This window comes from Netta rufina (assembly GCF_964035555.1).
Source record: "Netta rufina genome assembly, chromosome: 1".
NCBI lineage: Eukaryota > Metazoa > Chordata > Aves > Anseriformes > Anatidae > Netta > Netta rufina.
Genome location: NC_140123.1, coordinates 133,511,148 through 133,534,524, shown reverse-complemented (window position 1 = coordinate 133,534,524; position 23,377 = coordinate 133,511,148). Strand labels below are relative to the sequence as shown.

Here is a 23,377-nt window from a genome sequence, read left to right as displayed (position 1 = left end):
CAGTTACCTTTACTAGGTAGTGCAGATGCTCTGCACTCCCTGTTTTATCACAGATTATAGAGGGAAAGCTCCCCACAGCCATCACTTTCCCTGGACATCTCCTTCAGGTATCATTGACAGTTGTTAACTCTTCTGGAAAGAAAACACGATTCTGCAGTCCTCCATGAAATCCCAGAATGAAACAGACAATCACACTAACTAAGCTGGTCTGGTTTAATGCTATTAAGAAACTGACTCCTGTGTTTAGCTCCACACCATAGATGAAAACTGATAGTTCTGCATGAGCTAAATGGGATAAAGGAAAGTGGGCTGGAAACAGATTTCCAGCTGCCATGAATTCCTAGTGACTGAGAATTTAATTCCAAATCTTTCATCTAAAGGTCGAAGTGAAAACTTAACTGTATTTTCTAAGCAGATAAGCACAACATTACAGCAAATCAGAAAAGACCTAGAGTACCTTCTTATTTATGCAGGAGTGCCTGCCACAGCCTAGAAATGTAGAGAGCAAAACCAAAAAGATGTTACCGTTGGAGATGTTGCAACCTTTAGACAAATTCAGTTTCATACCAGCAGGCAGAGGAAATATGAAGAATTAAAAATTGGGAAATTGATCTCTAATTACTAGATCTCTCAGTGCTTCAACATTTATCTTGTTTCTTTCTTCATTCACAGTACAATGTGACAATACTAAAAGAACAGCAGTCTCAAGCACACATGGTAGACAGGCACTTTTTTCCTCTAAAATGTTGTCAGAAGTGCATGAAGTGGCCAGTCTTCTGTAGTACAACACTACTAAATTCCGTAACAGAGCTGCATTTGGTTTTATGCCCATCTCCCCCCACAAAACTCTGTATGCTCCCAAAGCACACCTCACATGCACATGCCCCCATACACCTGGCCCTCATATAAAAATAGCAACTGAAGAACAATTCAAGGAATCAGCAGTACTCTCACTAATAACAAGTTCTGATAATGCATTTTCCTGTTCTCCCACATGGCCTTGCTTTATAAGTGAGCCACTCTCTGTTCCCTTCGTACCAGAGCAAGCATACAGGCATTTTCAATGTCATGCCACTCTTGGTTGTGCTTCTGGCTTCCCAAGTGCTCTGCAGACACATGCAGGACTTCAGCTTTGTAAGGCTAGGCCTCCCTCCTGTGTGGCTGCAGAACTTGGCCCTGAGCCTTCTAAAGGTATTAGAGGGTGTAATTCATTTTTCTCCCGTGGAAGGGAGAAGGTGAACAACTTGATCACCTGCCACATCCAGTGGCAGGGAAATACCAAAAAAACAGTTGATGAAACCTACATAAGAGTCAGACAGATTTGGTTTGCCTGCGCGTCACCAAAGCCAGAAACCTGAGAGCACTGCTTTGCTAGGTCTACATGGATCACCATGTATCTAGGACCCCCCTTGATGAAGAAGACAGCTACAGCCCACCTTTCAAAAGTTCTTCCCACTGATTTGCCCACTCAGACAAAAAAAAAAAAAAAATGTAGAAAACCAAGTGATCATCATTTATTTATTTGAATAAATAGTACAGTTATCATAAACCATGCACAACACTCCTACTGTGATCTCTAGCAAACATAGCATTGCATTGTAATTTGCTTACAGTACACAACTCTTGTCACAAAGCTGGATGTGTCCAACATATGACAAGTCCAGAATTTTATCTGCAAGGCTAGTTTTAAGTATGAAATCCAGAGTAAACACTGTTAAAAACAGTAGAAAAGATTCTTTAAAAATACATTAATACTGAAAGCACAAGGGTTGGGGGAGGAGGTGTAAGAAGCCCTTTAAGGTTTAAGCTGATCAAAGAAAATCTGCCATTGCTGCTTTTTCAGCCTGAGAAACGGGATGCAGCTGAAGAATATCTGGGCTTCTTCTGTGGTAATACAGCTTACTGGAACTGAGTATGTCAAGCAGATACACCTAACAGGCAAAGCTGTATGGGCTTGAAAAGACAGACATCCATTAAGTACTTAGAAATATGGACACTTTAACACTGCAAAGCATTCAGCAATCCAGATGAACTCAACCAGATTCAGATCTATCCACTGGTACCTCGGGAAACATACCTAAAATTTCAGTAGAAATGCAGAGTTCATGAATAATATTCTTACCATTCAGTTACCTTTTGAGAGTAAGTATCACGGCTATGTAACAAAGTCGTGCCAAAAACAGGTGTTCAGAGATGGCTCTACCTTTATTGCTTTTCCTGTAAACTGAACTGCCTGGGATGAAGCTCCAGTTCAGTTAAATCCATTCCCTTCCCAGCCCAGTTAGCAATAAAGACAGCATCTAAGAGTGACCTGGCTAGACGGCAAGGAGCTAGGGAATGAACAATGCATTTTCCACGTGCAACATTTACCAATAGACTTAAAAACATAACACAACCCACAAGATGACACCTGCCCCCAGCCTGTCCAATGCATCAAGCCTGCAGTCTTGACTGACTGGAATGTTAACGTAAGGAATGCTAGCAGGGGCCCATGCCTCAGGTTGCAGAGGAGGGATTTGGGTTTCTGCATAGTGACCAGAAACACCTAACTGAACAAAATACAGACTCTTAAAATGTGTTATGTTCACATCTGCTCATAGGCAATTAAATATCGGCCATAAATTTCCATCTCAGAAATAGTCATTCCTTCTCCCAAACCCAAACTGCTCTAATCAATCTCCTCTTGTTACTTTGTTTGCTTTTGATATTAATACTGCCAGCAATTTTAAAACTAGATTCTCTGGAAGTCTTTGCCAACATCTCAGAGAATATAAATAGCACTGGCACTTCCACATCAGCCGAAGGGAAGTAGGAGGAATAAGAGCTCTTTAACAGACTTGTTTCCCACAAGTACATTGCATTAAACAAAAAAAAAGTTTGAGAGAACCTTTGGTTCAATCATTTCCCAGCCTCATGATACACCTATTTCACAGCACAGAAGTTAGACTGATCTCATTAACTAGCCAGCAGAGCTGACCCACCTGGCCTTAGTGCCTCTGCAAGTTTCTGTAATAATTGCCAGCACCATGGTAGAGTCTAAAGGCCCCATCTGAAATTCAAGTCATATTGTACTAGGCATTGTATAAACAGCAAGAGGTCAGCTTCCTCCTAAAGTACAAACAAGCACTGATTCCCACAAAGCCTTACAGGAGAGATGGGCCTGAATTTTTTCATGAGAAAAAAAAAAAGGGCGAAACTTCTCTTCACCTTTGGTTTGGAGGCATGAGGGGAGGTGGCATAAATAATTCATCACCAGAACTCAGAACCCCAAAATATGAAACAAAGAAGCAGAAGCTCATTTCCCATCTTCCTAAACTTAAAAAATGTTTAAGGAGGGAAGGAAAAAATTCCTGATGTAAAATTCTACAATTCAAATAGCACATTTCCTCTTGAATTCGAAAGGTAAATGATTTTTAGCCGAAGAAATCAATTTTGGGGGGGAAAAATGCCAACCTACAAGACTCAAGTGATTCCAAAGAGCAGAGCAATGCCATCTGCTTCCTCTTTGGGGTACTCTGCCTTATGTTTCACACAAAATCATGGCTGCCCATAAAAGAGAAGTTGCTGCTGTGATTCTAATCATAGGATCTATGATTCTATGATGCATAAAAGCAGGAGTCAAATCCTTCCCCTAGGCACTCCAAGGAAAGGAGTGCTATTATATACATATTCCACAAATAATTTACTCTGGAAATTACAATTCCATTTCTTTGGCACAGTTCTTCTCCAAAATCTACTCAGACAGCTCATGTGCCAGCACAGCCTCCTTGCACACACAGCTATAACGAGTACACCACCAGCCACGAACAGATCTGCAGATGAAACCTGTTAAGTACTAAGAGGTAACTTCAGTCTATCAGATAAAACTCACAATCCTTTTGTTTTTAAAAGGCATTCCCACTAAAATCTGTAACAGCTTAGAGACTAGAGTGTTAGACCAGGGTGTAGCAGAGTATTTATTGGGATGACACAGGGCAACTCAATGAAATTAGTTTAAAGCACAACTGAACATCACCGAAGAGCTTCAGATTTGAAGCACTAACCATTGGCTTGCACTGGATACACCTTGTCTAGCACAACCCAGCGCAATGCTCAAGTAAAGGCAATCTCTCATTTATACAGAAATAGTTTTTCACTCTTTAGGAAGGAAAATACATAAAAACTGTTTATAAATGCATGATCACAAAAACTGTACAGCTGCCAGTAACTTCAAGAGGAATCTGACCCATCACCTTAGCTACACAAAACGAAGAGCCAGTCTTTAAACTGCGAAACTCATTTTTCCCCATGTACATTTCAAAAAGAGCTGGGGGCAAAATGCATTAATCCAACCTGGGCATATCTGACCAGCTCCTGACTGACTGACTGGATAGAAGCTGCATGCTTAAAGGATGGTAGTGGTTCTATCAACCAAATTTCTCCTAGAATGGAGAAGAAATAAAAATAGACATGAAAAGATTAGATGGTTATCCCACTGCAAGACTTATTCTGTGTAAACACTGAATGGAAATAACACTGGTTATTATGAGGTGAACACAAAAACTGAAGGTTTTGTCATGTAGCTTCAGATAGTGCCTGTAATTTGACCCCACCCACCCAACAGAACATACATAACCTTATTTAAAAGAAAGGGCTCAGCTTCTAAATAAATTCCAATGCTGATTTTGTATTACCAATGCTTAAGCCTGGAAAATCTCCAAATGGTAATGGTAACCAAGAAGTTTGCTAAAGAAAGGTTATTATAAAATCAGAGTCTACAAACAGACATTAATAAGTTCTCATGTTGTCCCTGCTTATTTAAGTAGTTAGTGGTATATTTCTTTTATCAAAAGAACACTTGTTGATCATAACAAATCAGACCCAACAGTATTTTCTGGTAAAAGTGTGAAATATCTACACATTTTCAATCGACCTAGAGAGTACATGTGCATTATTTTTAGTGGGATTGTCATATAAACAGCTATAGAGAGACCACATCAACTGTAGAAAGAATGCATGAAGTATAGCATAAGGCACAAAGGGAGTGTGCAGAGGGCATTTTTATTGTATTTTTTGTCTAAGGAGGCTGGTATGACGAAGACCTCAGCAGATTCCAAGATCATTCCACATTCTTGTATTTTGTGAACAGATTGTATAGAACTCTGAGGGTAGACTTCAGATCCAAATTGACAACATCTGTGGAAGAAAAGGAGAAATTCTTAATTTGCTTTTTGTTCTCCACCATTTACCCTCAAAGGAACAAAAGTCCCCACATCTCTGAGCCTGCAGAAACAGCTACAAAAATGTTCTGATCTCCCTAAGCCAAGCTTTTTACATGTCATGCATGATGCACTTCAAAACACCCTCATGATATTACAGTCACAGCTAACTTCTCTGGGAAATGTAAGAAAGAGAATTCCCTTCCTCATCTGATACTGGTTACAGAGAAGGCCTGCTTCTGCCTGAAACCTGGGATAAAGCCTCTGGGAAATGCTACCTTCTGGCAACATCATAGGTAGAGTACCTTCTGAGTTTTCACCAATGACTTTGCTAGCCAGAGAAGAAGCAAAGTAGCCACACACATCTTAGTAGATCCTGAACCTCATACACCCACAATCGATGCCAGGACCTCCCCACCCGTCCCCCCACCCCACACTGGATAACTGTCTATAACCTCCACACTTCATCTGGTATTTTCAGTAACCTCTCAAACTTTTTCCATGTATTGTTTCACCTAACTTATTTGTGATTCTGTATTTTGCATTTGCAAAAGAATCTTTTGCTGTCCTAAAGAAAGGTAAGATCCTAACTGCTGTGAAGTAATACATCCTGAAAAAAAAAGAGAGATCTTACCTGGATGTATGAAATATGTTTCTAAGTTTTCCAGGTATCACAGAAAGCTGCTTACTACCATAGCATTCCCAGTGAGACATGAGCCAGAATCAATCATTGCTTCCTCTGCATCAAAACCCAGTTCCCTCTGAATGGATTTTGAATGTATACATAAATTTAACCATTCCCAAATGAGAAACAACACCTTGCAACAGCCATGCACTTATAAAGCTGGCAAATCAAGGCAAGTATCTGCAGTCACCACCCCTGTGGTTGTTTAAGGAAAGGCTGGATGTGGAGCTTACGGACATGGTTTATTTCGTGATGGTGGTGGTAGGGGAACGGCTCAACCAGATGATCTTGGAGGTCTTTTACAACCTTAATGGTTCTATGATTCTAAGGGACATCTATCAGCAGATTTGACCAGGGATGCTGACAGCCTCTTTTGTTTGCAAAACAATTAAATCAAACACTCCTGGCACTATGAATATATATAATACATACATACATATATATATATACATATATATACATACACACACACACACACACACACACACACACACACATATATATACATATATATATATATAAAGGCCCCAGTAGTCAGCCTTAAGTGAGAATGTAGTGGTCAGAGATGTTTAGGGAATCTGTCCCCCTCCTTCTAATTGTTTTTCTTCTCCCCATGCCACACATCTTCAGTCTTCCACTGAAAGCAAGGTGGGTCTTTTCCCTCAGCCACTGTTAACCCCAGCTCAGCTGCCATAGCATGAAGAGGTATGATCAAGCCTGGTGGGGTTCAGTTCTTTCCTCTGGCTGACATCCAGCTTCAGAGGCAGGAACTGCCTATGATATAAACCAAGATCAAGGTGCTAATGGTGAGAAATAGAAATCTAAAGGGTAGAACAGAAACACAGCTAGAAGCACAGAAACCAGGGCACATGCTAAGATGTGATGGGATTAAGTGGCAGCAAAGAGCTGCTGCAAAAGCTATGGGTTCAGCTGGAGCACAAGCAGGAGCTGGAAGGGGGCCCAGACCAGTGGCACTGTGCTGGGCAGACACTGTCCGTCCACCCTCACAATGCTGCAGGAGGCATATACAGCTGACTCCTACTAATCTCCAGCAGTCATGTACTACATGACTGTACTGCCAAGATCCTGATGCTACAGAGGATTTGATAAAAAATACAGTGACAAGCAGAGCCCAATACATTATTGTCTCGCCCAGTGGAGGAGCTCTTCAAGCAGTCAGTTCTACAGGAAATTCCAGCCACACACACAAGCATACTCACTAACAGCTGTGAATCACTGCTAATGGGAAGGGGTACACAGACAGATGAGAAAGGAATACACACAAACCCTGCAGCAGCAAAAGAGGCATGTTCATTGAGCTAATTTGGCTCTGACTTCTATTAGAAATTACATTTTCAGTCAGAAAAAACACAAATATATTCTGCTGCCTACTGAATCTACACACCTTGTCTGGAGCAAACAAAAAGTCTGCTCTGGTAGAATACCAGTCATGATAGGGTAAGGATATAAAACAGACCTACAAGAAGGTAATTTCCTCTGTAGAACAACTGATGAGAATATAATTTAAAAAAAAAAAAACAGGGGGGGAGGGGGGCAAGTTTTCAGTTAGACAAGTTATCTTCTAGGTTTTTAACAAAATCTGTATCTGGAGACAGGCTTGTCTAGCTGATCTGGTTTCTTTTTGTCGTCTTTTTAACCCTTCCACTCAAAAACCTTACTTTCCCAATCCTGCATTCATATTTTTCCACTTTCCCTGTTTTCCACATACAGCTATTGACTCAACTCCAAGTTAATGTCTTGCTTCATGGAATTCTTTTTCAGGAGCACTTTTCATTCCCAAATGTAAAAGAACAGCACTCTGACAGGATATGTACTCACTTAATATTGTTTTTTGTCTTTTTTTAACCACTACAACCAGCTCCACTATTTGTCCACTAATCTATTTGCTATCACCAATTTGTCTTATTTTAAGTCAGACTGAACATCTCCTGGGGGCTCCTCATTTTTCACTTTGTTCTGTAGAAGCCTCTAATACATATAATAGTTTGTAACTCTAGGAATAAAAATTAGCAGTCAGAAAGTTTTAATTCCTCTTTTTAGCATACGCAATAGTTAAGAGAATCAGAGCAACAATTATGAGAATTAGACTACACAAAGCTTCCTGCTTGGACTGTGATTGAGAATACCAGATAAATGTATAATATAGCACTGAACAGCTTCTGAATCATTCACTAAAACTAGATGTGCACACCTCAGTAAACCTATTCCAGACAAGAAACAGAGGTAAATATATACCCCAGATGCAGACGACGAATCCTTTGGAAAACTGTCAAGGTTCACATTTACTCTCCACCAATTAATACTCCCATTATCTTGAATGCAGTTGCACTTGAAATGCATCTGCTATTATGTATTTATATATGGTTTAAAGCCACATGTCACAACCATACCTTCAGGACGAGCTTTTGGTTTTTTGAGTCCTCCATCTTGCATCAGCTCAAAAGCAAAGGAAACATTGTGGACCTGAAAAAGGAAAACTGCTTAGAACCCTGAAGTTATACAGGCATTATAAAACCTTTTATGAAATTTTTTAAAATGCTTTGTTCTCTCCACACTGGAATATGAAATGACAATTCTATTTAAATCAATAAAAGACATCTACATGTTCATGCATGACTGAAAGTACTTTTGAGGGAATAAGAAATTAAAGCTTGTATCATTATAGGGCAAATATTGATTTTTTGATACACAAGAAGTAATTTCAAATTTCCAAGTGTAAAAAAATACCAAAAAAAAAAGCCCAGTAAGCCTTGATCTCAGTCTCTACAGCACAGGCCTGAGAGCTCCCAGTAACAACTGGATGCATTTTCAGAGATCTTTCTGCTTGTACCCAAAGCTCAGCATTTCCAACTACAAAGCAGGAGTTCTGTTGCAATCCTGGCAACAAGCAATATTAACAGAAGTGACACAACTGAACAGAGATGACAAAATACACATGGGTATGTCAGAAATAAGAAGACTAAACTAAGTATTTTCAATTAATATTACTCTTCTGCATTATCAGCTGTATACTAAGCAACATAAACATCACATCATCAGGGAGTGAGGCATCTTGGTACTTTAGCTTCCTCTGCCTGAAGAGACAACATTCAAATCAGATTTCTCAAATGAAGGTAAGTGAAACGGTTCGTGGTGACAGTTGCTAGGCAGACTGTGCAGTGAACTTGCAAAACAATCTAGGCACAACTGTGCAGAAAAGGAGACAGCACCCTGAGCAAGCCTCCAAGGACCACACATGAACATAAAGTCAAAGAAAAGAAAACAGACAAAAAGGAAAAAGGAAAAAAAGAGGTGAGGCTAAAAGAAAATATTCATGAGGAGGGAACTGTATAGCTTAGAGAGATCTGCACAGAAGCTTTCTGAGTCATGCTTAATGAAATTTAAGCTAGGTAATTTGGATTATGAGTTCTGTGCAGTTTTGTCTCTGCAAATGACAGTTCTGGAAATACATAGCAAGAGGAAGGGATTTAATTAAAGTTACTTATCTTGGAAATCAGGGACTTTAGCATACAAAGCTCCCTGCAACAAGGAAGGCAGGCCCCCTTCACTGGCACTTATTGCTCAGGACTTTATTAATCTCTTTTTACCTGCTTCAGTTTCCCCTCATTCACTGGAACAAAAACAGTAATTCTGCAGATGAAGATATTTTTTCCCTTCCCAAAACACAGTACCTAAACTCTTTGATTTACAAACTCCCTTTCCACAAGGCAAAGTCTCCACTCAAAACCACATTACTTCAGGAATACTGGATAATTATTATGAATTTAAACTATTAACAACAAAATCTTGACTGAACCAGTACTGGCTATGACTCAGCATCCTGCATTTCTAAAAGGCAGAAAACTCAAGCTATTGGGATAAAAAAGCAAGAGAAAGCTATCAAGGCGAGCTTGTTTAGAAGACAGTAGACAAACATGTTCCCACTGCTCTATCAAGTTCACGTACAGTATACAACATTCTAAATGAACTAATCCCCATTCTGTCCACAATCTTAACACCTAAAGAAGCTCTCTTGCCAGTCTGCCTTCAGAGAACCTCTTTAAGCTCCCAAATAGCAACTAGTCACCTACCAATGAATTAAAAAAATGCTATATAACCCATAGAATCAGCAGGCTCAACGCATTAGGCTAGGTCCGTAACAGCTCTCATTTGGCACACCTCAATTTCCCCCTGCAACGCTGAGATGATCCACATTGTCAAAGATGGGTTATTGTACCAATGGTAAACCCTGTCCCTCAGGGAGCATTACTGGCACTGAGGGGCACGCTGAAGTTGTACAAAATACCCACCATTGTAAGCAGCCCTTACCATACAAAGCCTTTTCAATCTTCTCACTTATTGCAGTGCTTCCACTCCTGACCTAAGCACATCCTGGCTCCAGTTCAGCCAACACTAGACTTGTATCATCCTCCCTACAGAACCTAGCAGAATGAAAAGCAAAGGGCCAAAGCATTACTCCAGCACAATCAGGCTCAGACTATTCCAGTATCAGGTACTGAATATACCCAGATATGTGTGCATGTCCAGGAACAACTGCAGAAAGAGGCAAACTTGCATATGATAATAAAGCACACATGCTGTGTTAAGCCTCTCATCACTAATGCTAGGAATGACACAGAATAGTGCAATGAGTGCATGGATAAAAGCAAGACACTTATTTTGTCCCCTTCCATTTCTAATACCCTGATTAAGACTAAGACCATCCAAGACTTCAAGTAACCCATTCTTTTTTCCGCAAAGCTCATTATGTCTAAGGTACTGTTAGACAGAAAGTCATTCACTCCTGACCAAAGAGAAGAAAACAACAACAAAAAGACAAGCTAGTACATTCTCTCAAAAATTTAAGACAGCGATGTTGGCAATGACCTTGCTAGGAACTGGACACAAAAACACGTCTGTGTTCACAGACTGGCTTCAGACAGGCAACTCCCTCCCTAGCAGGATTAGGGCCTCCATCTTGGCTTTAGATCAGCTACAAAACACATTGGCACTCAACATACAATTTCTAATCCCAGTTCAACCAAAGATCATGGCCCATGTACCAATTCTTACACTACCGCATATCAAGCCTATCAAGTGCGTATTAACTAGTGATATTTAGTTTCTAAGAACATCAAATAAACTATAGAAAAAGAACTATTGGGTGTTAGGCAACTGACACTACTGATATCAGGGGTTAGTTTTTAGGGCTGGCACTTTGTGACCTTAGGAAGAAGCTCTATCTTTACATCAATCTCAGTGTACAAAATGCAGATGAAGAAGAGCTTCACAACTCTCACCTTTTGTCTTTCTTCTCTATTTACGTGGTAAACACTAGGCAATGCCAGGCATCATCTCTACTGTCTAGCATAGTAATGCATCCCTGAGCACAAAAAGACTTCAGGCAGTACTGCAATTTAATAAATAACTTTGATTATGAAAAGTACTATACAGTACAAAGCACTTATTACTGATTTATTCCTTTTGGATGTTCACGAGTCTTGTGTGGCATATTATGGTTTTTTTTGCTTAACTACGGGGAATTTACCTATTTATTTCACAAGCAACTTTTTGTAGTATTAACTATCAAGTGTCACAACCAGTGCACCTTTGCTACAGCTCCTGAAGAGAAGAGTATATCTACTGGGCACAAAGAGAAAGCAAACAATGATTGAAAAATATCATGAGGTAATAAAGCAAAAGGAATACAACCTAGAATTTCTACCCACCTTTTGATCAAAACTTTCAGGCGTTAAGTAGAAGTTGTGAAGTGGAACAAAATAGTCTTCAAGAAGACCCATGAGCAAAACCAAATAAACACCATCTGCAAACTAAATAGAAACACTAGTGACATTTCTAGGTTGAAGCATCTGTTTTCTAATAAGCATTCATAAACATGCAGAACAATGAATACTTGGACCAAATTATGCACATTGATTTCTAGCACTGTTGTTTGCTAGCACAGAGGCGTAAGACAGTTCAGAAGTCAGTGACTGTGCCTTTCAGGCATAGCAAGAAACTGACAGCAAGTGTAACAAGCATTTAAGGCTTTATTTCATCTGCTCCCTGGATTCACCAATACCCTTGTAATCATCACTGCAGCTGGGCAAGCTGGATCAGACTTGTTTTAGGAGCCTGTTCCTATAGCTGCTTTCTTATCAGTTCTTAAACAATAACAAAACAGGATACAAGGCTTTCTCCCTATATATGATAGCATTATTTCCTCTACCCTCAATTCCTGAATAAAACAAGCCCACTAGCTATAACCCTAACCCATTCAAGAGCATGTGCCAACAAATATTTAAATTACTTATACGTAGTGAATAACTCCAGGCAGTAGAAATTCGAAGCAATTCACCTAGGAGTTATATACAATTTGCACTCCATAGGGGTGTTGAATATTCAGTCTGAACAGGCATAGACCAAAGCAAAAATCTTCTGTATCTCCAGCCAGTTTTCCATTTATTAGGTTACTGAATATGTTGGGGTGAGGTAAAAGTACATATACCCGTTCTTGCTTTTGCTCACTTTTTAAAAAAAGTTCATTTCAAAAATAAGTTTTTGCTCATTTTATTTTATTGAGGAATCTTGCCAACTTCACTGCAGTATTTAACAAAGTTTTTTTCATTTAAAAAAAAAAAAAAAGTAAAGAAAAAAAAAGACTTCCTGGGAAACCCTGTTCCATATTATATACTTCCAGTCCTACTACTATAGTACATGACAGTTTCAATCACAATCTATCTTCTCAAATTGTGAGTGTTGAAGATTCTATACACTGCCCTTAATCTGAACTTGAAATTAAATCTCCCCTGTCACAGGTAAAAAGCTTAACTTCACAAAATAAATTCTTTCAAGTGAAAATAAAATGTTCACAGTTTCTGTAAATACTAAATACCATACCAAATACTCTCAGCAATTCTGTTCAGTATCCCTACCAGACAGGAAGACTATTTACTGTCTGGAGGAGGGGGCTGATGCTATGTATTTAAACAGAATTCTCACTTGTGATCCTGATATGGTGTATGTGACATTCTCTAACCTTTTCAAAAGTAAATTGCTGGGTACTTCCAAGGCATTAAGCAACAATTTCTTGTGACAAATCAGATCCAGTCGCCCATTTACTTCAGCAAAGCTATAAAATAGCAGTGGATGACTGGTACTAAACCAAGTCAGACTCAAAATCAATTACCAATATCTAAGGAATAATTCTTTAGATATTTTTTTATTTTTTTATTTTTTTTTTGCCAGGACAATAAGGTAACCTCCTTTCCACAGCTCACTGAACTCTGGAAAGAATATTTGTTTCTGTTTGTAAAACTCAGCCAAAGAACCAGTCTGAAAACTGCATAATTTGACCTGCAAAGTGAGAACTAACCCCACTGACACTTCACTGAGAACTATCCCCACTTCACACCTGCTTAAAGTTTCTAAGCATATTCCATGCCTGGTTATGTGCTAGAGGGAGGGAACTCCTACAGAGCTGACTGTGGTGGTAGACAGTTACCTCAGCTAGCTTTAAATAAACTACCTTGGATACCAATGACAGTCAAGCCATGGCAGTACATGAGTTCAGTTGCTAATCCACACTGCTGAGAAGCAAGCACAGTTCACATGCTCACAAGATAGCAGGATAAAGAGGAGAACATGAAGGCCTTCACTGCAACATCAAAATATTTGCCAGTCCCTCTTTGATGCGATTAAAGCTAGCACTGGTATTTCTATGATGAACTGCACACTGCAGTGCCAACTCCTCCTGAGAGCCCCAGGCATTTATTAAGAGCTCACACCAGTTCATTATGAACCCTCACTGCTAGAAAGACAAACCCACCATCCACTCATAACTATAGCAACTGCTTTACACCACACCACTTTGATCCAGGAGACAAGCTGCCTGGAGATCCAGTCATATTCTATGGTCATTAATATAGACATAATAAATATCCAATAATTTTACCTTACAATGCAAATTAACAACAATATGAAGCATATGTAGACATGAGTAAAGGAAGCAAACATCAGTCAACATCATTACTACTTAAAAGACAGAGCCCTGATCCTATAAATTAACATGCCCAAAGATAAACAATCCTATAACACAGTTTTATGGGGAAAGGACCTACATTTGTAATTTACACAGTTAGATTACAAACAAAAGACCAAGTCTCCTACCTGGGTTTCTAACTCAGTTACTTCCAAATTCAGTTTATTCAAGTGTTTGTTCACAAAGGTGATCAGAGACTACAAAAAGAGAACACCAGAACCAGCGATGTTGAAATTACAGACAATGCTTATGTGAAAGGGTTAACATACTCTTATAAGGCATTTTTAAGCTTAATAAATATGACTGTGTGCTATTTGCTTTGGCATAAATAAGTACTTTAAACTGAAAACCGCTTAGTAGTTATTTTTGTTGCAACATAAGCCAGAAGCCACCAGGTGGTGCTATTACATACTTATAACTTGTTATTTTTCTAGTACAGAAAGCATACTTCTGTCTTGTGGGGAAAAAAAAAACTTGACGACGTTGGTTCTTTTGCAAGTTCTTTGTGAAGATGCAGCCAGCAGTAGGTGCAGTTACTGTCCACACTAATCTCTTCAGGTTGTTGGAGAAAATCCACTGCCTGGAAGCAAGGCATCAGCAACACTGACCTAAGACTCCCAACAGAAGATACCAACAGCGCACGGTTCTGCACTCACCTCTCTTCTTGGAGTGATGTGCGCTTATAAATTTCCAAATGACAGTCACAATATAACCCAAATCTGTACTACACATTTCAATTCCTGCAGGAAACAGACATAGAATCATAGAATATCCTGAGTTGGAAGGGACCATTAAGGATCATCAAGTCCAACTCTTGACACCACACAGGTCTACCCAAAAGTTCAGACCATGTCACTAAGTGCACAGTCCAATCTCTTCTTAAATTCAGACAGGCTCGGTGCAGTGACCACTTCCCTGGGGAGCCTGTTCCAGTGTGCAACCACCCTCTCTGTGAAAAACCCCCTCCTGATGTCAAGCCTAAATTTCCCCTGCCTCAGCTTAACCCCATTCCCACGGGTCCTGTCACTGGTGTAAATGGAGAAAAGGTCTCCTGCCTCTCGACACCCCCTTACGAGGAAGTTGTAGACTGCGATGAGGTCTCCCCTCAGCCTCTTCTTCTCCAGGCTGAACAGGCCCAGTGACCTCAGCCGTTCTTCGTACGTCTTCCCCTCAAGGCCTTTCACCATCTTCGTAGCCCTCCTCTGGACACTCTCCAACGGTTTCATGTCCTTTTTATAGGACATGAAACTGCACACAGTACTCGAGGTGAGGCTGCACCAGCGCAGAGTAGAGCAGGACAATCACCTCCCTTGACCTACTAGCGATGCCGTGCTTGATGCACCCCAGGACACAGTTGGCCCTCCTGGCTGCCAGGGCACACTGCTGGCTCATATTCAACTTGCTGTCTACCACGACCCCCAGATCCCTCTCTTCTAGGCTGCTCTCCAGTGTCTCATCGCCCAGTCTGTACATGCAAGATCCTGCTTAGCCAGACAGGTGATAACATATCAAAGCAGAGATCTGTCTGCTTAAAACACTTCCAAGGGGACAGACACACAGTTGGAAGTTAACATTTCTATCACACGGATACAGTTAAGTTAATTCTCTACCAGCTTTGGCAACACTCTTTTAGAAGACTTTCTGACACCACCAGATATTTGTCACCCTGCAGCCCAGCCCTTCCTTGATGGAGGACAGCATCTGGGATATAAAAGCCTGTAAAACTGTCCAGCCAGAATGATCTGGATAACTGCAAATACTGTGCAGAGTAGCTTTTCTAACCTGCACCATTTTGACTGAATCTGATAAAGGAGCAGTTGCTGAGGCAGTTATACAGTTACGTGAAGCACTGATCTCTGGCAGGAGGGGGATAAAAGGACAAGCAGCTGGCTGGAGATGGTAACCTTTTAACAGAATCACAGAATTTCTAGGTTGGAAGAGACCTCAAGATCATCGAGTCCAACCTCTGACGTAACACTAACAGTCCTCCCTAAGCTCTACATCTAAATGTCTTTTAAAGACCTCCAGGGATGGTGACTCCACCACTTCCCTGGGCAGCCTGTTCCAATGCCTCACAACCCTTTCAGTAAAGAAGTTCTTCCTAACATCCAACCTAAAACTCCCCTGGCTCAACTTAAGCCCATTCCCCCTTGTCCTGTCACCAGGCACATGGGAGAACAGACCAACCCCCACCTCACTACAGCCTCCTTTAATGTACTTATAAAGAGCGATAAAGTCACCCCTGAGCCTCCTTTTCTCCAGGCTGAACAAGCCCAGCTCCCTCAGCCGCTCCTCGTAGGACTTGTTCTCCAGACCCCTCATCAGCTTTGTTGCCCTTCTCTGGACCCACTCAAGCACCTCGATGTCCTTCTTGTAGCGAGGGGTCCAAAACTGAACACAGTACTCGAGGTGCGGCCTCACCAGAGCCGAGTACGAGTACAGGGGGACAATCACTTCCCTAGCCCTATTGGCCACACTGCTTCCTACACAAGCCAGGATGCCATTGGCCTTCTTGGCCACCTGAGCACACTGCTGGCTCATACTCAGCCGACTATCAACCAATACTCCCAGGTCCTTCACCGCCTGGCAGCTTTCCAACCATTCCTCTCCCAGTCTGTAGCTCTGCTTGGGGTTGTTGTGCCCCAGGGGCAGCCAAAATAACCTGTGGCTGCAATCTAAGAGTCAATGTATCTATCGGTGTTGCACAGAAGAGCCTGTATCAATTAACAAGAGCAATCAAAGAAGAGCCTGACTGAAGCCAATGAATCCAGGTATCACCCGGCTCCGAAACAGCGACCCTTTTTATTACTTCACAATCATTTTCTGCCATTTCCAGATCTTTCAGGATATTCTACTAAAATTAAAAAAAAAAAAAAAAAGTAGAAAATCTTACTTTATTTTTCTTACCTTTTTGACTACGCTGAGTTTGTCTGGCGCATGATCAAAAAGTGTATCAAAGGCATCACGCTCTGGTTTTAAAAAATTAAAAATAAAAAAATAAAAAAAAAATCAATACACCTCTAATAGCCAAGTATGAGAAGCAGGTTACTTGTCACAAGCTTAAGTGCCAGTTTCAGAAAGCCAGAGACTCAAGCTAAAAGTTCTCACCCCATTTGGGGGTCTAAACACCAAAGCAAACTGCACTGGGAATTATAGGAGTAACTGCAAATAAATATATAGTTCTTTGATTGCCATTTCCTATTATTCATAATTGTTACACAAAATAAAGTAGGTGGAGGAAAACGTAAAAACAAATTTTGACTCAATCATAACCTAATCACTGAGCCACTGAAACATCATCTGGTTTTGTTGCACTACAGAAACAATCATGGCTACATTTGTGCCCACTGGTCAGCATCAAAATCAGATGCTCCTATGATTAATTTTAAGCCTACCTTTAGTACCACTGACTTCATCAAAGCTTAAAACTGACCACATAAGTAAAACCTGATTCAGCACTCTCTAAAGAGCAAAGCTTACATACAGTATAAAGATTTAAATTACTGTAGAACAGTTAAGCCTTACCATTGCACAACATCTAATCCAATCTTAAAATCTACTAAAGTGAAAAGAATTGTGCAATGTGTCACATAGTGGCATTTCAAGGCTGACTGAAATTTTCCAAATACTGAGTTGTTTGGATATTTAAAGTTGAACTCTCATCGTCAGGTGAAACAAGAAAAAAACTAAAAATACAACCACTTATAGCCAATTACATTTATGTTTTAAAAAGATATCAAAAACACTGTTGAAGTGTGCTGGTTTTAAGCTGTTAAATTATTCAACACAGCTTTAACAGTTTTTCTGCACTTAAATTATTTTTATTTACAGAACAGAACACATTTACAGAATCACAGAATCATTAGGTTGGAAGAGACCTCCAAGATCACCTAGTACAATCTCTGACCTAACACTAACAAGTCCTCCACTAAACCGTATTGCTAAGCTCTAAATCTAAATGTCTTTTGAAGACCTCCAGGAATGGTGACTCAACCACTTCCCTGGGCAGCCCATTCCAATGCCTAACAACCCTTTCCATAAAGAAGTTCTTCCTAATATCCAACCTAAACCTCCCCTCGTGCTCCTTGTCCTGTCACCAGGCATGTGAGACAACAGACCAATGCCCACCTTGCTACAGACTCCTCTAACGTATCTATAGAGTGCGATAAGGTCGCCCCTGAGCCTCCTCTTCTCCAGACTGTCTTCTCGCAGAAAATCCCAGCTCCTCCAGCTGCTCCTCATAAGACTTGTTCTCCAGGCCCCTCACCAGCTTCGTTGCCATTCTCTGGACTCACTTGGGCACCTCCATGTCCTTCTTGTAGCGAGGGGTACAAAACTGAACACAGTACTCGAGGTGCAGCCTCACCAAAGCACAGCACAGGCGGACAATCACGTCTGTGGTCCTGCTGGCTACATGATTCCTGATACAAGCCAGGATGCTGTTGGCCTTCTCGGCCACCTGAGCACACTGCTGGCTCATTTTCAGCCGACTATCAACCAATACTCCCAGATCCTTCTCTGCCAGGCAGCTTTCTAACCACTCATCTCCCAGCCTGTAGTGCTGCTTGGGGTTGTTGTGCCCCAGGTGCAGGACCCGACACTTGGCCTTGTTGAACTTCATACAGTTGGCCTCAGCCCATCGGTCCAGCCTATCCAGATCCTCCTGCAGAGCCTTCCTACCCTCGAGCAGATCAACACACGCACCTAACTTGGTGTCATCTGCAAACTTACTGGGGGTGCACTCCATCCCCTCACCCAGATCATCGATAAAGATATTAAAGAGGACTGGCCCTTGTACTGAGCCCTGGGGGACTCCACTAGTGACCGGCCTCCAACTAGATTTAACTCCATTCACCATGACTCTTTGGGCCCTGATATCCAGCCAGTTTCTAACCCAACAAAGAGCATGCCAGTCCAAGCCAAGAGCACCCAGTTTCTTGAGGAGAATGTTGTGGGAAACGGTGTCCAAAGCCTTACTGAATTCAGGGTAGACCAAATCCACAGCCTTTCCCTCATCCACTAAGCACGTCACTTTGTCATAGAAGGAGATCAGGTTTGTCAAGCAGGACCTGTCTTTCATAAACCCATGCTGACTGGGTCTGATCGTCTGGTTGCCCTGCAAGTGCCACATGATGACACTCAAGATAATCTGCTCCATGAGCTTCCCTGACACTGAGGTCAAACTAACAGGCCTATAGTTTCCTGGGTCTACTTTATGGCCCTTCTTGTAGATGGGCGTCACATTTGCTAGCCGCCAGTTGACTGGGACCTCCCCTGATAGCCAGGACTGCTGATAAATGATGGAAAGCGGCTTGGCCAGCTCCTCTTCCAGTTCTCTCAGCACCCGCGGGTGGATCCCACCTGGCCCCACTGACTTGCATACATCTAAGTGCTGTAGCAGGTCACCACCCATTTCCTTGTGGATTGTGAGGGCCACATTCTGCTCCCCATCTCCTTCCACCAGCTCAGGGTACTTTGTATCTAGAGAACAACTGGTCTTGCCACTAAAGACTGAGGCAAAGGAGGTATTAAGCACCTCAGCATTTTCCTCATCTCTCGTCGCAAAGGTTCCGCCTGCATCCAGTAAAGGATGGAGATTCTCCGTAGTCCTCCTTTTGGTGTTAATTAAAACATTTATAATGTTTTTTATAAATACATTATTTAGCATAATAAATACAAAAAAGAAACATTATAAAAAAACCATTTATATTATTATAAAATAAAAAAACATTTTATAATGTATTTATAAAAACATTTTCTGTTATCTTTAACAGCAGTAGCCGGATTGAGCTCCAGATGAGCTTTGGCCTTTCTAATTTTGTCCCCACGCATCCTTACAACATCCTTATAATCATTCTGAGTGGCCTGCCCTCTTTTCCAAAGATCATAAACCCTCTTTTTTTTTTCTCCTAAGCTCTAGCCACAACTCTCTGTTCAGCCAGGCTGGTCTTCTTCTGCGCCGGCTTGTCTTTGGGCACGTGGGAACAGACCGCTCCTCAGCCATTAAGATTTCCTTCTTGAGAAGTGCCCAGCCTTCCTGGACTCCTCTGCCCTTCAGGACCACCTCCCAAGGGACTCTGCTAACCAGCGTCCTGAACTGCTCAAAGTCTGCCCTCCGGAAGTCCAAGACAGCAATTTTACTCATCCCCTTCCTGACTTCACCAAGAATAGAGAACTCCACCATTTTGTGGTCACTCTGCCCAAGACAGCTCCCGACCACCACATCTCCCACCAGTCCTCTGTTTGTGAAGAGAAGGTCCAGAGAGGCACCTCCCCTGGTAGGCTCACTAACCAGCTGCATCAGGAAGCTATCTTCCTCGCTCTCCAGAAACCTTCTAGACTGCTTCCTCTGAGCTGTATTGCATTTCCAAGGAAGTTGAACTCCCCCATGAGGACAAGAGTTGATGATTTTGCAACTTCTGCCAGCTGTCTGTAGAACTCCTCATCTATCTCCTCATCCTGGTTTGGTAGTCTATTACAGTCCTCCACCAGGATGCTTGCCTTGTTGGCCTTCCTGCCAATCCTAACCCATAGGAACTCAACCTTATCATTCCCAGTCTCAGTCTTGAGTTCCACAACATCAAAGCACTCTCTAAAAGAGCCATACCACCACCCCTTCTGTGCTGCCCGTCCCTTCTGAAGAGCCTATAGCCAGACATTGCAGCACTCCAGTCATGGGAGTGTCCCACCACATTTCAGTGATGGCAACCAAGTCATACCCTAGCCTGCTGCACGATGGCTTCCAGCTCCTCCTGTTTGTTGCCCATGCTGTGTGCATTAGCGTAGATTTTGATGATTCTCTGCTGCTAAATAAACATATTTATTATTCACATTCCTTTTGTATCCAAGGATATGTTTTTTAGCCCCCTTCCATTACTTATACTTCAGGTACCTAATTACATATTAATGTAGATATTCTACAAGGCAGGTACTGTTCACAGATTTTGACTGGGAAACAGAAACTAAATGACCTATTCATCATCACATGCAGTCCCTCAGAGAAATCCAGATCTCTCCAGTGAATAGTAAGTGATTTACCACTGCTAACAAAACTAAACGGAAAAAGAAAGAGAAGATCTCTCGGAAGCACCACTAAACACTTAATTTTTGTTTAGAAGACCAGATCTATGGCGGGTAATGTCTCTAAAATCTGGTGAACATGGGGGAGAGAAGACACTACTCCTTGCAAAGCAATTAGGACCAGTTGTTGAAAGTAGACAGACAGATAAAAAGAGCTTTCTTAGACCTCATAGCATGTACCTTTGCTTAACTAATTTTCACATGTTCACTTACATATAAATTAGATGGTCACATTCTAAAGAAGGTGTCACTTACTACTGGGGATTGCAAAGATTTTTGCTTGAAAGCCATTAACAATGGTACTAGGAAATATCGCCCTGTGTAGCATTTTTGCTATTTGTTACATATGAATGAAAACAGACCAACATAGATGAGTCTAAAGAGCAAAAGCAGCACACTGAATGATCTGGTTCTGCCCATTATGCTCCACATTTGTGTGGAGTAAGAAAACCTGCCCCCACAATACATACCAACCCTGTGCAATTGCTTAATTCATTGTCTTGATCTGCTGAAGGAAAGCAGACAAGATTTCTGTGCCTGACTTAAATTTAAAAAAAAAAAAAAAAAAAAAAGCAGTCAACTTTGTTACTTACCAAATCTTCCCATCATCATCCTGCAAGTCAAAGCATTCAAAGACATTGGGTTAGTTCATGAATAATCACTTTGAAAAGACCAGACCATGGGCTTAATGGGCTATTTCCTGCAAGATGCTGAGGGCTAACCACTCCTCCCCATGTCAAGAGGCAGAGTATTTGCAGACCAGACCCAACGTGCTGCAGGAATGTCCTCAGCAGACCACCAGTGATGTCAGGGAGATGCATTTGAAATGAATGGAAATGCATACTTGTGTTTTATACAGAATTGTGATTTTTTTATGTTTAACTATTTTTATGATGAAGAGTGAATGAATATATATGTTTCTGTGGACAGTTTCCACATACAGGGTCAGCAGAAACCACACCAGCTAAACCACACAGCTCAAAAAGAGCAAGGCTACCTATCTCACTTTAGTCTGTTTTATCTGAAGAAATAAAATGTCTATTGTATATGAATATAATGTAAACAATACCGCCACATATGAATTATATACAGTCCAGTGACATCACCAGGCATATGCAGATATTTATCAGCTAGGAATCAGGCCCCAGTTTGCACAGAGGAATTTTTAAAGTATTCAATGAATGTTGTTTTCTGCTGATTACTGCATTTTCTGTACCTATGTGGGTATGCAACACATTAAACAGTAACCTCCTTTTCTATAATATTAACACATTCAGAATAAAACACATGCATAAACATACAGGAGTATCTGTAAACGTCTTTCTTGCTAAGAAATGTCCAAGCCCCACTCCACAGATCACATCTCACAAACCACATCAGAAGGAGAGGATGTGCTGACTATACTGTTCAAGAGCATGGGAGAGAAGGGAAGAATTTTGGCCCACAATACAGAGGCAGAACTTAGATCCTACAAAAAACACTATGGAACTTTAATGTCCACACATACATACAATGATCTCATTTTTGAATGTTTCCATCCGAAAGATCTTCCCCACTGAGCAAGCCACATGGTACTTCATTAATCTTCAAAGTCAGAGAAAGCTGAGCCAACTCCACAGGAAGCCAATGCACTGATACACTGAAGGAGGGCTCATGTAAGCCCCTGTGACATAAGTTGCCTTCAGACCACGTGAAGGAGAATCTCAGCTTTTATTTGCAGCCAAAGTATATGTCTTGCCTTCTCCTTATAAAAAGAATTGTAAAAATATAAAGCAAAGTAAACCCACTGCAAAATCTGGAGAATGAAGAGTTTTGTTTATTTTTGTTGAACTCTAGTCCTCAGGTACTACATGAAAATAGCAATCTCATCTCTCCTTATAACTTTATTAGAGTATCATTTCAGTTTTGAGAGTTACTGCCTTTTGTCAAACTAATCTGCCCTCAAATTATCTACAATAGCCCTTTATTTAGGTGAGGCAACAGCACCAGGCAGAAATGAGTTTAAAATGGTGACCTGCAGAAGGCAGGAAAAAAGGCCCACAAGGATTACTGTCAATGAAACATCCAGTTAAAAGCTTTTGTGACGCAAGAACGTCAAGAAGATACTTCTGTAATTTGGAACGTATTTCCAGAGACAAAGTGATTTTTATATAGTTAAAAAGTGTTTTATATGGAGTGGTAATTCGTGTCGAGAAAATGGTTGATATTAATAAAGAAGGGGGAGATTTGGGAATGTGGCCATGGGGGTTGGAAAGCCCCATGGTTGAGATGACATTAAACTCTTAACGATGAGGCCATCAGGAATATAAAAGAGTTTAGAGGGAACAAAGAAGGGTGATTCAGGAGACTCCATGCAGTCTCAGGGTTTCTTGT

At 41.1% G+C, this 23,377-nt stretch overlaps 1 protein-coding gene across 1 annotated transcript in view; it reads right to left on the bottom strand.

The window, feature by feature from the left end:
- Positions 1-4,442: 4,442 nt before the first annotated feature.
- PARVB (parvin beta) overlaps positions 4,443-23,377 on the bottom strand; it is an 89,160-nt gene continuing 70,225 nt past the window's right edge. The window contains exons 8-13 of the mRNA XM_084284950.1: positions 21,598-21,617; positions 16,832-16,893; positions 14,053-14,121; positions 11,613-11,714; positions 8,295-8,367; positions 4,443-5,175 (exon numbers count right to left, since the gene is read on the bottom strand). Coding sequence (XP_084141076.1) covers positions 5,099-5,175; positions 8,295-8,367; positions 11,613-11,714; positions 14,053-14,121; positions 16,832-16,893; positions 21,598-21,617 — 403 coding nt within the window. The 3' untranslated portion in view covers positions 4,443-5,098. The remainder of the gene's footprint in view (positions 5,176-8,294; positions 8,368-11,612; positions 11,715-14,052; positions 14,122-16,831; positions 16,894-21,597; positions 21,618-23,377) is intronic.